Here is a 16514-nt window from a genome sequence, read left to right as displayed (position 1 = left end):
AGGAGCCATAGGAAGTCAGGCTGTCCCTCCACCTGGACAAGCAGGCATGGGGGAATATGTGGCTGTCATCGCCAATGGCCACCATCCCACGTCGAGAGGTGGCAGCCTTGAGAGGAAGCCACCAGGATAGCAGGAGGAGAGGTGGCAAGAACCTGGCCCTTTGGCAGCTTCTGAGTACTGCCTTATGAAAGAGTTCTGAAGCCTGTTCTCTGCACCCCCAGTTACATGAGCCACATCTGTTTATTACCCAAGTTGCAAATTTCTGTTTCTCGCAGCCCAGGGCATCCTTTTGAACCTCTGTGCTGCCATCCATCATTAGAACATTCTCTCTTAATTTTATGGATTTTGCCAGTGTGATCACATAAACTTCCTGCCCTTGTGTAAGTCAGTGATGGAAATGGTCATCTGCAGGGGTCAGGGCCCATCCACTCCTCTGAAACCTTCTGTCCCCACTGAGCAATCCTTGCCGGGTCTCGTTATGAAAGTACCCTGCTCTGACCAGACCTGAAGACCTCACATGTGTCCCCCAACTGGATGACAAACCCCGGAGGGAAGAAACCCAAGTCTCCACCTTGGTCCCCCACCCACTCTTCTTTGTACAGAGCAGGACTGACTGGCTGGAGAAAGTCCCAGAAAAGAGTTCAGAAGTGGGTATGGTCTGTCTTCCAACCTCATCCTTTCTCCTTTCCCTCTGCTGCTCCGCCTCATGCTTCTCTCACATGGCCTCACCCCATCCTCCAGGGGACCAGCAAGCCTGTCAGGATTCCCACTGGGGAGTTTAGCCCACGGGGCTGCAAAAGCCCATCTCCCAGGGGACACGCACCATACCAGAGCTAGAGGAAGGACTCAGGTTCTTTTGGGTACTAACTAGGTTTGACTCCTGCCTCTGCTAGTCTCTGAGCGTGTTCCTTTATCATTCTGAGCCTCAGTCTCCTCATCTGCAAAATGGAGAAAACAATGATCTTACGATGAATCCTTCTGAGGATTTAGTGTCATCATGTATCCAGGAACCGGCACATGGCAGGTGTTCAGACAACAACAGACATTCATTGGGCACCTAGTTAAGTGCCAAGCATTGTGCTGGGGCCTTGGGACCTGGAAATGAGTAAGATTCTGATCTGTTCCTGCGATATCTCTGAATCTAGACCCATGCCGGGCTCACAGTCAGCGCTTAATACATGTTTGTTAAGTGAGTTCATGGCTTTGAAGAGCTCACATTTTAGTGAGCGAGTTGAATCCCCATGGCACATGACGACAATTTCGTTCAACGTAGCAGGTAACATTTTGGAAACCAATACAGCATATCAAGAAAGCCCTTCTTGGGAGTGGGGAGGTGGGAAGAAAGGGCTTTCTGGAGTCAGTGGGCTAGAGCGGAGTCTCGAAGGACATTTACGAATTAGGCAGGGAAAGTCAGGATGCAAAGCTCTGATACTAATGGCCACTTTAGGGGAGGCCTCTGGAGGCACCTGGAGAAGCTCAGCGCACTGCTCAGTGTCCTCTCTCTAACCAGGCCTGCCCAGCAGCATGCAGCTCGCTCTTTCCCCTCAGAGCCTAGAAGCCCTGAGAGACAACATTTATTGAGTATTTCTTCTGGCCGGGCACCCTTCTTAGCACTTTCCTGGATTACCTCGTTTGGTTCCCTTGGCAAGTCTGTGAGGTCAGAACCATAATCAGCCCATCTCCCTGATGGAAAAACTGAGGCACAGAGAAGTTAAGTTCTCCCAACCCCCGCCAAGGTCACCGTCAGGGTTCAGACTCAGCACCCTGACTCCAGGCGTTTAACCAGTGGGTTGCTTTTCTTTCAGTTTCATGACTAAATCACCCCAGTCTTGTTCTTACAGTTTTTCTCGTTCTTACAGTTTCTCATTCTTATAGGGCAGTTCTTATTGTGCCTGTGCCCAGGTCTTCATTAACCATCTCTGGGCTGTGTCACCAGGGCACTGAGGTAGGCCCAGGGAGCCCCGGATGATGAGTGGGGTGGGTGGGTAACAAGAGCAGCTCCCGGTCCCCTGATCTTGACCCAGGGCTGGCTCCACTCTATCTTCTCACTTGCAGACAGGCTTACCCGCTTCTCATTGGATGAGTCGTTCACATTAACCCCACAGGCCAGGTCAGGCCTGGGGAAGATTTCCGACCAGCCGTCCTGTGTGCAGTTTCGAAACATGGAACCTGTGGGAGCCAAACATCCTGCAGGTGAGCACTGGGAACACGGGACAGATGGCCTGGGGTCCCAGGTACCCTCAGCCAGGCCTTAGGGGCGGCCTGGCATTTCCCCATTGCTCAGCCCTGGCTGCCTTTCTCTGAACCACACAGTCCACTCCCAATCGGCTCAGCTGGTCCTTGAAGACTATGTAAGGGTCAGTAAGAAGAGGCAGGAAAGGGATGCCTGGGTGGCTTGGTCGGTTAAGCCTCTGCCTTCAGCTTAGATCATGATCTCAGGGTCCTGGGATCAAGCTCTGCATCAGGCTCCCCATCCAGCAGAGAGTCTGCTTCTCCTTTTCACTTTGTGATCTCTTTTTTGCTTTCTCTCAAATAAACAAATAAAAATCTTAAAAAAAAAAAAATAAGAGTGGTGGAAGAGGAAAGTAGGGAGATAGCCCTAGAAAGTGCAAGGGTGCGGACGTGTGTGCACAGGTGAGAGAGAGACAGACCTGCGGACCACCGAGGCCTCGATTTACAAACCAGCCCAGCTCTGAACAAATAACCCTGTTAGCCTCCAAGCACTACTTGCCCGCCCCCCCCGGGGTCCCATAGCCTCGTCCATCCCCATGTCCCTCCTTGCCAGACACAGGGCTCTGCATACAGTGGGGAGGGCAGGACATATGTCACAGTACCCTCCGGTCCCAGCAGCAATCCTCCACTGGACTCTGTGTCCCCACCCCTACAGAGCTTCCCCTTACCTTTCCCCAGCACAGCTGGCTGCCCCTAGGCCCAGCCCCCGTCCAGGGTCTCTCAGGCCCTGGGGCCCACCCCCCACCTCCCCACCCTCCCACCCCCGCATCTGGCTGCTGCAGGTGTGGCAGGCACACAAGTGTGCCTGGTCACACCCCTGGAGATAGGAATTCTGACACTCCCTCAGCTCAAATTCGTACCCCCTCTAGGGGCCCCAGCCACCCTGCTTTGGCCTTGCATGCTCCTTTCTGACAGGCCTCGGGTCTGGACCACTGGTTCACAGGGTTCAGGGTCACATGGGTTCCACTGAACTCAAAAATGATGGCTGGCATTTCTAGAACCAGCCACTGTGCTCGTTTCCAGATTTTGAGCTAATCCTCCCAGCACTCAGGGAGGGAAGCACGGCTGGTTTATTTACCAGACAAGAAAACCAAGGCCCAGAATTGGGCATCAGAGTCCAGCCAGGATGTGACTCTTCCCTGTGCCTCCCTCCCACCTGGCCCTGACCCCTGGGGGCAGCTTCTAGCACCAGGAGACCTTGGCTTTCTGACCTTCCGGATCTGGGTCTGCCTGGCCCCCAAAAGCCCCTGAGACCTGGAGTACAGGCTTCCAAGTAGCCAGATCTGAGTGGGAAACTCAGCCCCCCCCACCCCTTGGTCACCTGGGTGTGAGCTTCAATGCCTTACTTCTCTGTGCCCAGTGACAATAGTCACCCACACTGCAGGACTGAGCAAGGAACCCGATAGCACCAGTAAGTGCCCAGCCTGGTGCCTGGCCCAGCGAGCCCCACAGTGTGACTCCCTCCTCCTTTCAGCCTTTCCAAAATAGACCTCGGTGGTGGGGCTTGGAGGCATGGAATTTAGGGGGCGGGGTGCAAGACTTCTACAGTTCAGTCAAGGGAGCTAGCGTGTCAGACGGGAAAGCAGGGGCCTCCAACTTCAGTTTGGTTGGATGGGAAATTGAATTAAGAGAACGCAAACTCCCCAGGGCCCAGAACCAGTTATTCGTGTGTTCCTAGAGGCTGGCCTGGGCTGGGCTGCCCGTTTTGGGGCCTTCTCCTCACTGACCCAGTGGGATTCTCCAGACAGATGCTGCATGTGACCCAGGCCGGGCGCCCGGTGTGGCTAACGAAGCAGTGCCCTTTGCTGACCAGGCTCTTGGCAGAACTGCAGAGGAGACGAGGGTTGGGCTCTCTCTGGAGAGCCCTTCAACCCCACCCACTTGCCCCGGGCTTCATTCCTAATAGGACAGGGGCCCTTGCTTACCCAGGTTCAGGGCAGTGTACACCTCAAGGGCCCCTGAAGGTACAATCAATATTTTGTGCATATACATCTGTACATCCGAAGATTTTACCCAATTCTCAAAAGGCTCCAGGACCCTAATCAGGTTAGGGACCTCCACTGTGTTAAGGCTCCAATCCCAAGATAGAAGAAGGCCTGACCCTGCCTGAGAAGCGTGTTTTCTAACAAGGGACTCTGGAAGACCAGTGCCCCGTAAAGAATCAAAGGAATGCATCCTGGAAAGAACATTCTAGACCTTGGCACACACAGAAAAATATCTGAAGGCAGATTCCAGCCTGCAGTTTTGGGAGGCACTTAGACAGCCATTCTGTCTGGGCCCCATAGTGGGCACCCTGGGAAATTATTAATTTATTATTATTATTTTCTTCTCTCAAAAGGAAGGGTCGGTCCAAAACACCAGTCCTCACAGGGCACTCCTCTCTGGGTTGGGTTGGGGAGCCCTGGGGTCCTGTGGGACACTACTGAGGGGAGCCCTCCTTCCGGAGAGGAGACCAGGGCTCTGGGATCTATGGGGAAGAAAGGTGGTGGTAGGAAGATGATTCTTGGTGACTAACTCAGGCGGGACTGGTCCTGACCCGTGCTGCTGGGCTGGCTGGTGCCCTGGGCCGGAGGCTGGGTATGAACAGAGTGGCCCAGGAGCGGTAAGTTCAGAAGCCTCAGCAGGCCGGGTCTCCCTGTGAAGGGGCAGACAGGAGGCTCCTGAAGCTCCACAGCGACACTGTGTGGCAGGAAGAAGAAACTGCAGCAGTGGCAGGCAGACCACCCCAACTTCCTTCCCTACAGCAGGAAAAAGTAGGACTGCACCCCTGGGTGAACACCGTGGGTCTGGAGCAGTTAAAGGGTTGGGGGTCCTCAAAAGGGAGTCAGTGGGCTTCTAGTTAAAGAGGCATACAGGCATTCTAGCAGTTGATTGGGGAGGATTTGACTAGGAGCAAGGCTCTGGCTGGCTCTTCTGAAGAAAGGTAGAAGCGACGTTGGTGGGGGATGCAGAGGCACTTCAGCTTTGGGAGGGCTGTGAAGGGAAGACTGGGAAAGGAGGAGAGCTTCAAGTCCCTCCAACTGGAGAACTCGGTCAGCAAGGGAGGAGCACTGGACAGGGAGTCCAGGATCTGGTCCTGTCCTCGAACCTGACCAACATGTTGCCTTGGGTCAGTCATGTGCGGATTAATCTCATGTGTTGGGAGCTCCATGGACCGCAGACATAGACATGGAAGGGTCACAGTGGGAGAAAAAGACTGTTGGTCGGTTTGCTGGCACCTGTGTGTAGGTGGGGAGGGGGAAGGCAAGAAGGGAGAAGAGAGGAAGAGAAAGGATGAAGGAAGATATTTAAAATTCATTTCCAGGGGCGCCTGGGTGGCTCAGTGGGTTAAAGCCTCTGCCTTCAGCTCAGGTCATGATCTCAGGGTTCTGGGATCGAGCCCCATCGGGCTCTCTGCTTGGCAGAGAGCCTGCTTCCTCCTCTCTCTCTCTGCCTGCCTCTCTGCCTACTTGTGACCTCTGTGTGTCAAATAAATAAATAAAATATTTTTTAAAAAATAAAATAAAATAAAATTCATTTCCAAGCACAGCCCTATAGACTGGTCCTGTTTATGCTCCCGCTTTACAGATGAGAAAATCAAGGCTGAGAATGGGTAACTAGGGCTCTCAGGCCTTGGAAACTGACTGGACCACACATTCTCAGGCCTTGAAACCTGCCTGGACCACACTTTCCCTCGTCCCTTGCAGGTTGGTGTCACCAGGACTGAGTTCTGGCAGAGGCCATGTGGGCAGAAGCAGGCTCATTCAGGCCTGGGGCTAATCAAGAGCAGCTGGTTTGCATGTTAGGTGGGCAGACATTGTACGTATGTACGAAGGCTTTGAGATTTGGGACCTCTGTCTGTTTCAGCAAGCGGGCATTATCCAAGCAGTAAGTGGAGATTCGGGACTCAGACCTGTCTCCCTGGTGCACCTATAAGACTGAGTGGGACAGGGAGCTACCTCAGTGTGCTCCCCAGATTGAGAGTGTGTGTGCACATGCGTACTAGAGAATTATGGAGCGAGCAATTTACACTCCTCTCCCACATTGCATGGTCTTGATTTCCTCGCTGGTCACCCATTCTTTCCTTACCTGGCTTTGAGACGCTCGTGGGTTTTAGTGTGAAGACCTCTTTTCTGGTTTCATTAGCCAGCATTTCCTGCCCCACATAGATGGGGGAAGGGAGTGGCAGACTTTAGACTTTAAATGACCTCATGGAGGACGGGGGCCAAAGGCTGTGAAATTACCTTGCCTCCACCCAGCATCACCCCCCACCACAAGGCTGTAGTCCCTCCTTGACCGCGGCATCGATGACAGGGTACTGGTTTTGAAGTTGGAGAAATCTGGGTTTGAATCTTAATTTCTCCATCTTCTAGCTGTGAAGCTTAGGCAATGTGCTAAGGTTAACTCCTCTTAACTCCCTGTTTCTGTTGCTCCTTCCTGGGTCAAGAGGAGGAGTCAAGGTCTGTCATTGGCAGGGGACTTGTGATGGTTCAGTGAGCCCGTGTATATAAAAATTACTGGCATGTGGTGGAGTGTGAGCCCGAGTTAGTCTCCGAACGTCCCCTGTCTGAGACCGTCTCCCTCTCTCCCTGCCTCAAATTAAGAAAATCCTTGTAAACTGCAGTTTTCCTCAGGCAAGAGATCACCCAGGAGGCAAGGGGCTTTCAGAGAGGGCACAGTCTATCAGCTGGGCCTGGCAGAATGGACACATAGAAAGGAAGTGTTCTGGAAAGCTAGGCTGTGCCCCCGTGGCACCCAGACGTGGGGGCTGGAGCAAGGGTTCTGGTTGCTAACGGGGCAGAAACATAGAAGGAAGTAGGGGAGCCCAAATGGGGATGTGGGTTTGAGAGAAGCAAGCCCAGTCTCCTCTATCACTTCCTAGCACATTGCCTCCTGGCCCCCTTCCTTGGGACCCTTTGAATCAAGCCAACCCCACACCCCCAAGCCAGGCCTTCAGTCCTCAGGAAAGACCACCTCTCACCATTCCATTCATCGCTTGTCCCCAGAGGTTCTTGGCCTCCAGGCCAAGGCCCCAGCCAGAGGGTCACCCACTGCCTCGCAGCCAAGACCCCCAGGCTGAGCAGTTACCATTTCTGCCGGTGAACATCCGGAGGAACTGGGGGCATCCCACTTCCACGATCTGTCCCAGTGCAGAGGACGGCCAGCAGCTCATGTTGTCCCACAGTCCCTTACAACCTGCCAAGAGGAGCAGCAGTGTTAGACAGGGAGCCAGCATGGGCAAAGGGCCTCCCCCACCGCCTGTCACCATCCCCAGCACTCTAGCCTGCTAGCCTTTCCCATTAGGGACTGACTCTTTGAGATCAGGAACCAGTGGGGTCCAATGTGCCCTTTTATCTTTGGCATCTACACAGTAATCGCCCATGTTGAAGGCATGAAGAAAGGAGAGAACACATGTTATCTCGTATAAGCCTCACCACTCACCAGGGCAGCTCTGGATTTCTCTAGAACAGAAGACAGAACACCTCTTGGCCTCGGGTTGCATTAGACTCGACAGCAGGGCTCTGGCCTGGCCTCACAGGGTAACCATCTAGGGAGCTTTATTTTATTTTTTTTAAAGATTTATTTATTTGACACACACACACACACACACACACACACACACACATACACGCAGAGAATACAAGCAGCGGGGAGCAGAAAGGAGAAGGAGAAGCAGGCTCCCCCACTGAGCAGACAGCCCTACCTGAAGATCGATCCCAGACCCTGGGATCATGACCTGAGCTGAAGGCATTTGCTTAACCGACTGAGCTGCCACCCAGGCACCAGAACACATAGAACTGGACCCTGCATCCAGGGATCCTGATTTAACTGGTCTTGGGAGGGGGCTGGGCCGCTCCCCATATGCATTCCTTGGAACAGGCTTTGGTCAGATCACTGACTTCTGAATTCCTTGTTGGGGTCCTGGCCTTCCAGTCCTCTGCCTGCCAGCTGGGCTTTGGTGCTAGTGGGAGTCCGTCACCCTGTGCTCTCACACATGTAAGCTCATCTAACCCACCGCAATGCTCCACGGCAACTGGCCCTGTCCTTGTTTTATGAATGAAGCGATAACACAGAGAAGAGAAGGATTTTCTGGAGTCACACAGCGGGGAAATGCAGGGGCTGGAAAGTGGCTGTCTAGCTACCCTGCTCTGTGCCACCTCCCAGGCTTTAGCCACCTGCCCTATCTTTTAGGGGCACCAACCCCAGCTTCCAAGAACCTTCCTCATGGAGCCAGGCTAGGGGAACTGGAGAGGAGCCAAGAGCTGGCGGGGATCCAGGGGGTGGGGTTGGCCCAGGAGGGCAAGAGGGAGGATGCAGAGAGAGGGGCTGAAGGGGGCCTGCCCCCAGAGGGATGGGGGGAGAGAGAGGAAGTGTGAGGTCAGGATGCAGGGCTCTGGAGGCAGGGCAGCCCCTGAGTGACAGACAGACTGTGGCCCCGGGACTAGGTTGCTGGTATGGAATGGGAGAGAGCTTGCACACAGAGGCAGGGCTTGGACGGGGCTTCCCCAGGACAGTGGAAGCATCTTGGGACTGAGGACCAGGGTCTGTGTCCCTCGAGGAATGTGGGAGATGAGCAGCCCCTAGGATGTCGCTGCTCCTTCACCCTGACTCTCACAGTGAGCCCTGAAAGAGGAGGGGCTGGACTTCTGTCTGAGCGCGCCACAGAGCACCCAGGCAGGGTTCTGTCACCATCCAGGCAACTGGTCGTCCACATTCCAGCCGCTGGGGACGCCGCTCCCCAGACCTGAGCAGGGGCTGCCCGAGTTTGCAGGGTCCCTGCGACCCTGGCCTCCCAGATGCTCCTGGGACGGCAACCTCAGCCTACTGTGACCCACTGTGTCTGTCTACTTGACTTGAGCCTGGAGGATGAGGCTGTCCTTGCTCCTTCTGCAGAAGTCTCCCTGTGACAGCAGGCTTCCTCATTTACAAGGAGCCACATGTCTTGTATGAGAAGCAGTTGGAAGGATTCAGGAGCCTCTTTCATCACTTTGGGAGCAATGAATTCAGGGTCGCCCCACCAGGTCAGCCAGGGAATGGGGGTCCACAGCTCCTGCCCGTGAGGCTAGATAGCCCCCGTCCAGTTGGCCAGACAGATGGCAGGCTTCCTGACCTGGGTCATGTGAGGCTGGGCTCATAGGGACACTGCCTTGGTGCTGACAGTAGGTGGCAGAAGAGGGGCTGGTGGCAAGGGGGAGAAGGCTCTCCTCAAGGTGAGTGGGGTCCCCTGACAGCCGGTTCACTGTCATGCCTTCTGTATCAACCCTGCAGAGAGAAAAGGCTGGAGGTGCATGGGACAATGTGGAACCTGCAGGGGTAGGGTAAGGTCACTGCCCCACCAGAGGTGATGGAAATGAGGAATCCAGGCTCCAAGAGGCCAAGGGACATAGGTGCAGGGGGACAGAGCTGATACCGGTGGCGCTGGTATCACACCCTCCGGGCTGACCCTTGGTTGCAGCAGACTGGTGCTTCTGCCTCCACGTGACATTTCTCATGTCCTGAACACAGTGGCATGCTGTGAAAGGGGTGACGTCCTCTTCCAGCCTCGATGCTGGGAACAGACCTAGTGCTCCCAGTGTGAGGAGCCCATCCCTGGTGGCGTGCTCTTCTAGCTGGTATGTGGTTGAATGCTTTTCATTTTAATAGTTACACTTTTTTTAAAAAAGATTTTATTTATTTATTTGACACAGAGAGAGACGGCAAGAGAGGAAACACAAGCAGAGGGAGAGAGAGAGGAAGAAGCAGGCTTCCTGCTGAGCAAGGAGACTGATGCAGGGCTTGATTCCAGGACCCTGGGATCATGACCTGAGCCAAAGGTAGACACTTAACCAACTGAGCCACCCAGGCACCCTGACAGTGGCACATTTGTTTAAAAAAAGAAGAGAATTTAATATGTATTAAGCAGTTATAAGATGAGCATATCACATCTGTGATTTTATAGCTATTAATATTATATATTATAATAATAGTAATATTATATTATATATATATATAATATTACATATATTACTATAAAATGAGGTTAAGTTAAAAAATAGTCAGTTGAAGAAGTTGGTTGAGCTCCTGACTCCTGATTTCGGCTCGGGTCATGATCTCAGGGTCTGAAGATCAAGCCCCATGTTGGGCTCTGCACTCAGTCTGGAGTCAGTTTGAGATTCTCCCTCTCCCTCTGTCCCTACCCCCTGCTCATATTCTCTTTCTCTTTATTTGAAAAAAAGATTAATTTTTAAAAAGTGGGGCGAGAACCCTTGTACGCTGTTGGGGGAATGTAAACTGGTGCAGCCGCCATAGAAAATAGCACAGAGGCTCCTCAAAAAATACAAACAGAACTACAACGTGATCCAGCCATCCTGCTTCTAGGTATATACCCCAAGGAAAAGAAATCAGGACCTCTGATCTCTGCACTCCCACGTCCACAGCAGCATCGTTTTCAGTCGCCAAGGTGTGCAAACAGCCTATGTGTCCATTGAACAATGATGGGTAAGGAGGATCCCAGTGCAATATTACTCAGCCTTTAAGAACGAAATCCTGCCCTTGTGACAACACAGATAAACGTGGAGGACACCACTAAATAAGCCAAGCCAGACGCAAAAAGATAAATGCCGCGTGATCTCATTCCCATGTGGGATGTGAAAGATTCAAGCTCATCAGAGCAGAAAGTAGAATGGTCACCAGGAGGCTGGGGTTGGGGGAGACGGGAAGATGTTGGCCAGAGGGTATGAAGTTGCGGTTAGGAAGGATGAATGAGCCTAAGATGTAATGCACGACATGATGAAAAGCAAAGTCCATTGATTGAAAGAGAAAACATTCAGACAGGCAGTACAGGTGGTGTGCTGGGCTGGAGGGACCGTGGCCAGGGCAGCCAGCTGGTACTGCGTGGTTCCTAGCTGCTTGCAGGGACCTGTTTTGCACTAGGGTGTGAGTGGAGGGTGTGAGCGGAGGGCCTCAGCTCCCACTTTCCACCAGGCTCCTGCTCTGAGTAGGGGGAAGGCCAGCACAGGTGGGACAGGGATGGGAGGACAGGAGGGCATCCTGGCACTAGCCCTTCTGGGGCTCCTCTGGGGGCTCAGAACTTGGGTTGCTGCGGGCTCCTGGTGGGTTTAGATCTTGAGCCCTGGAGCTCGCTGCCTGAATTGGGGGTGAGGAGGTGTCCAATGAGATAAGGGATGGAGGAGCTTTGTAAATGGGGGTCCGGTTCACTGAGCCAGTAGGGAGGGGTCACTGTCTCCAGAAAGGCAGGGCTAGAATGCCTACAGATGAGCTGCTGTGTGGGCAAGCAGGGCTCAGAGCAGCGTGAGCGGCAGCTCTCCACCATTGCTGATGGACACTGTCTGGCTGGAGGGCGGGGATGGAAGGCTGGGGATGTTCTGAGTGGAGAGACAAGACAATGTTGGCCCACAAATGCCATCTGGAGGGGTAGGGGGTGCCTGCCAAGTGCCCGTAGCCACAGAGGACAGCACTGGAGCCTGAGCTGAAGCAGTGTCATGGTGGAGATAGAGTGAGTTTTGGACACAAATCTCCTTGAGCATGCCTCTTACCTCTATGAGCCTCAGTGTCCTCATCTGTAAAACGGGCATAGTAACATTCCCCCAGGATTTTGGTGTGGATTAAACGATTTGTGTGTGCAGGAGAATATTTTCTGATCTATTAATCTCCATTCCGCCCCCCCCCCCTTTTGTCCTTCCTCCTCGGCCTGTTGGCTCACATTCTCAGAAGTGGGCAGATAAACTTGGAATCTTCCTGGCTTGGGTTTCCAAAGGCTGTGGTGGGGGCGGGGGTGAGTTGGTGGGAGTGGGGTGGGGACAAGAATTCTGGTGTAAACAAAATGCTTGGCAGAAAACATAAAAGGAGCAAGACTTCCCTTGGACTGGGGAGGTAAGGAGAGCACGCAATGAGCAGGACCTATAAGGTTCCAGAAAAAGACTTGAGTACCCTGCTGCCCGGCCAGCCCTGGATGGTGGGGTAGCCCAGAGGAGAAATGGCTGTAGGGACCTGCCTGGACCAGCAGGACCACGGAGAGCCTCGCAGAGCCCACACTTCCCAGAGGAGTCCAGAAGTCTGTTGGCCACCGCCCTGTAGAGCCAAGCTCAAGACCACTTGGGCTCCCCCAGATACAGCGGTGCCATGTGAATCTCTGATAGTCCAGCCAAGTTGTGGGGAAGATCCAGAAAATACCAAGGCTTAGGTTATCCCCTGTCCTAGGAAAGTGGAATCAGAATGAAAGGTCCAGAAAACGGAGAAAGTTGTTTTTGCCCACTAGAGTTGATGGATAAAGATTGGTCTCCTTTATACTTGTGAAGCCCCTGGCACTGGGCCAGGCCCCAAGCAAAGGCTCAGTGGCCTCTGCTCCCTCTGTCCCATAGTCCTGCTGTCCTGAGTCACCCACTGTGCCATAGAGAGGTGGCCCCGAGACAGGTCTGGCGATGGGGAGGGGGCTGAAATGCAGGTAAAAGTGACCCAAGAGGGCAGGACCAGGCCTGGGGCATCTCTCCATCCCCACCCAGCCCAGTGCCTGGCATACAGCCAGTCGTCTGCTAACTGCATGTCTGCCCTGTGTCCACCCAGAGGGGAGCACCTGTCCTTGATTTATTTATAAATGAGCTCAGATGACCTGACGATAACCTGGGACTATTCCCGGAGCTATGTGTCAGGCTGCAGTGCCATGGGGCCAGGACCAAGCCAGGCCCCCCAAGGCCCTGCTGGGGTGGGCAGGGTGTCCTCTGTCCCTCCAAACTCCCTGCACACTTCCCGGCTAATGGAAGTCACCAGGGAACCCAAGTTCCCTCATGCCTTGCCCCTCTGGTCCTCCCCTAGCTTCTACTTCTGTGATAACCCTCTCCTCTTACCTAGAGCTGCTATATCCATCTCTCAAGTGCCTCCTGCCCCCCGTCCCTGCTCACCGCCATTCACCTGTCTCCTCCCCAAGACCCCTCAGTGTTTCAGGGACCCCTGCAGTTGCCTGTTCCCTGGCCTCATCCTGTCTCCCTTTGCCTTTCTCGGCTACCCTGGCCATCCAAGGGGCAACCTGGTGAGGTTTTCTGGGCTTTGCTAATGAGCTGATCTGTAGCATTAAGTCAAGAAAGGTATTGCCCTCCTGGTGGTGGCTGGACCACACAAGGAAGTGGTCAGGACAGAATCAATGGGACTGAAGTCCCAGGTGGCAAAGATATTTCAAAACCCAGCACAGGGAGGAAGAGCTGAACAGTCTGGGGGCGGGGGGGTTCTTTTTAAACCACAAAACACAAGCCGTTTCCGGGGATAAAATGTGTTGGGAGTAGTGAGTTCCCCACCACTAAAAGTATGCAAGCAGAGAGGAACAGGATTAGCAGACTGGGAAATAAATACTTCAGACATTGCATGGAAGTTGCGGGAGGTAAGAAGAAGGACCCTTCGATTTCGAGGCTGAAGGCTGCTTTCTTTGAGGCGAGCTCTTGAGCACTGTATGCTGAGCCCTTCCCCCCCTCCGGCACTGGGCAACTGGACCCTGACCCCATAGAATCCTCCTCATCCACCCTGATAACTCTTCTTTACCTGGCCTGAAGGTCTTCATTTCATGCCACCTCTTACATTAATTAAAGATTAATTGACACTGGGATGTCTGGGTGGTTCAGTTGTTCAAGCGTCTGCCTTCAGCTCAGGTCGTGATCCCAGAGTCTTGGGATCGAGCCCCGCATTGGGCTCCCTGCTCAGCAGGAAGCTTGCTTCTCCCTCTCCCCCTGCTTATGTTATCTCTCTCACTGTCAAATAGATAAATAAAATCTTTTTTTTTTTTTTAAAGATTAACTGACATCAATAGTCGGTTTTTTTTGTTTTGTTTTGTTTTTTTCCTGATTTCTAATTCTTAAATCCCTTCTTGGGAGAGTGAAAATATCAGTCACTCACAACTCAGTCTGAGTTGCAAACTACAAAATCCTTAGGATTTAGAGTCAAAAGATGGGGGCTGAGAGTCCTGTTTTAGCTCTGGGAGATCCTGAGTCTCTCGGTGCCTCTATTTTCCTCATCTGTGAAATGGGTTTAATAATGGTACTTACTATACAAGTTGGAAACTAAAAAAGAAAAAGCCTGAAAAGTTACACAAAACTAAGTTACTTGTTTCTGAAAAATGAGCCAAGATCTCTTGTGCCCAGGAAAGAAGCTGCGGGGTGGTGAGCTGTGGGCAAGGTGGGCGTGTCAGGCACTGGGGGTGGAGCCAGAGGGAATCCAGAAAAGGAGGAGCTGGGAATGTTTGCTAGAAAACATTGCATGACAGGGAGCCCGATTTAGGGCTCCATCCCAGGACCCTGTCCAATAAACAAAATCTTAAAAAAAAAAAATTAAAACAAATTTTAGAAAACATTGTGTGAAAAGCCAGCATGTCTGAAATACTGGTGCAGGCTACGACGTAAATGAACCTCATAAACCTGCCCAGTGGAAGAGGGCAGATACAGAAAGAAGGTCACCTACTGTAAGATTCCACTTAGAAATCCAGGGTCAGCGAACCCAGAGAGACAGAAAGCAGAATCGTGGTTGCCAGGGCAGGAAAGGGGGGCAAGGAGGAGTGATTACTTATTGGGTATGGGATTTTCTTTTGGAGTGATGAAAATGTTTTGGAACCGGAGGGGTGCTGGCTGCACAGGGCTGTGAATGTCCGGAATGACACTGAATTGTTCTCTCTACAATGGTCAAGTTACTATGTGAATTTCATCTCTTTCACCCCTTCCTCCTTTCCCTCCAGCCCTCCTGCCAAAAAAATCAGCCTGTTCCCCGCTGTCCATGTTCTTCAGGACTGGGGAACCAGCTAGCAGAGTCAAGAAGAGAAAGGGCGTGGCATGTCACCACTTGGAATGCAAGGATACTACGGCCCAGAGAGGATTAGTGTCTTGATCAGAGTCACACAGCCCCTAAGAGACAGAGGAATGCACCTGTCTTTGTGATTGTGGAGCCCACACCTTTCCTGATACCAACTCTCTGGAACATTCTTCCCTACGGAGAGCCAAAGCCCTTCCACCAGGCAGCTTGTGTGTGTGTGTGTGTGCGGGGTGGGGGGGTATCAGCTTCTGTAAACAGAGCAATAAATAGCCCGGTAGAGCAGTCCACACAGCTATTAGGGTGACCCTGAAACGTTCCCACAAAATGCTGGGAAGGACTTGGCCACCTAACCCGGAATAGCTGAAGAGTTAATTTTTTATTTGTGATAAGTGTGCTGGGCTCAGTGACAGCTCCGAGAGTGGCATTTCCTGTGACTCGTCTGGGGATCAAATATTAACCTCCTCCCCGGGGGAGGACAGGACAGCTTAACCATTAACCCCGGGCCCCTAGCCAAGAGTCCCACTGGCCCCTCCCACTTTAGACGCCAGAATAGATCCTTGTTAGGGCCGGAGGTCCTGAGGGCCCGTAGGCCTGGGTCGTCCAGGGACCTGGGCAGGCGGCCTAACCCCAGCCCTCGGCCGGCCTGGTTCTGGTGTGGACAACCGCTCCAACAGTTTGCCCCCTTTGCAGTTTCTCTTCTCCCTCCATCTCGGAGGGAGCTGTCCCCCCACCTGGGCCACACATCCATCCCAAACTCCGGGATGCATGCTCTGCTCTGTGTTTTCAAGTGCTCTGCAGAGCGCGCCAGAAGACTTTTCCAGCCAGCTGGGTACTCGGACATCTGCCTCTAGGGCTTTTAGATCAGGCTTTCAAAGCAACAGATGCCCTTTCCTAAATGGAAATTGTGGAAGGCCAAAGTGCCAGATCCAAGAGGCTGAGCCCTGTGTGGTGGACAAGTAGGGAGGGTGTGGGAGGAGCCTGGCCTCTTTCTCACTCACCTGCCCAGGCCTTGCCAAACATTGTTAAATACTCCAAACTCAGCACAGCCCTCTTCCCATACTAACTCCCAAACCCTCTCCGGAAGATGGGGTGGGCTCAGGGCCTTCCCCACGGCTTCCCATGGGGGTTAGAGGCAGAACCAGGGTGAGAGTCCCTCATGAGCTTTCTCAGACCTGGGTGCACAATCAGGACCACGTGGGAGCCTTAAGGAAAAGGGATGACCAGCCCCGACTCCAGATCAGTCAGCCCAGAACCTGGGCCTGGGCACACTCACAACCACCCCAAGCCCTGTGAAGGGGAGGTAGGCATCCATAAGGCGCCTGGCTAGCAGTTCATAGATAGAGGAGTCTCCCGGGGCATGGCTGAGCATGCAGGCAGACAAAGGGCCCAAGCAGATTCTACCCTTCTGTGGCAGAGGTCAGCTGCACGGCAGAGCTGTGGGCATTGAGGAAATCATTCCTAGAGGAGCCTCAAAAGCAGAATGCTTGGCAGAGTGAGGAAGAGGGAATGGTGTTGTG

General features: G+C 53.1%; 1 protein-coding gene across 6 annotated transcripts in view; it reads right to left on the bottom strand.

The window, feature by feature from the left end:
• The window catches only part of SCTR (secretin receptor), an 89120-nt gene that overhangs the window by 26329 nt on the left and 46277 nt on the right, over positions 1–16514 (bottom strand). For all 6 annotated transcript variants that reach the window (XM_082689841.1, XM_082689843.1, XM_082689842.1 and 3 more), the window contains exons 3-4: positions 7300–7407; positions 2066–2169 (exon numbers count right to left, since the gene is read on the bottom strand). In XM_082689841.1, coding sequence (XP_082545967.1) covers positions 2066–2169; positions 7300–7407 — 212 coding nt within the window. The remainder of the gene's footprint in view (positions 1–2065; positions 2170–7299; positions 7408–16514) is intronic.

Source organism: Mustela nivalis (genome assembly GCF_964662115.1).
Source record: "Mustela nivalis genome assembly, chromosome: 11".
Taxonomy (NCBI): domain Eukaryota; kingdom Metazoa; phylum Chordata; class Mammalia; order Carnivora; family Mustelidae; genus Mustela; species Mustela nivalis.
Note: the sequence above shows the minus strand (reverse complement) of the source record. Positions and strands in the feature narration are given on the sequence as shown.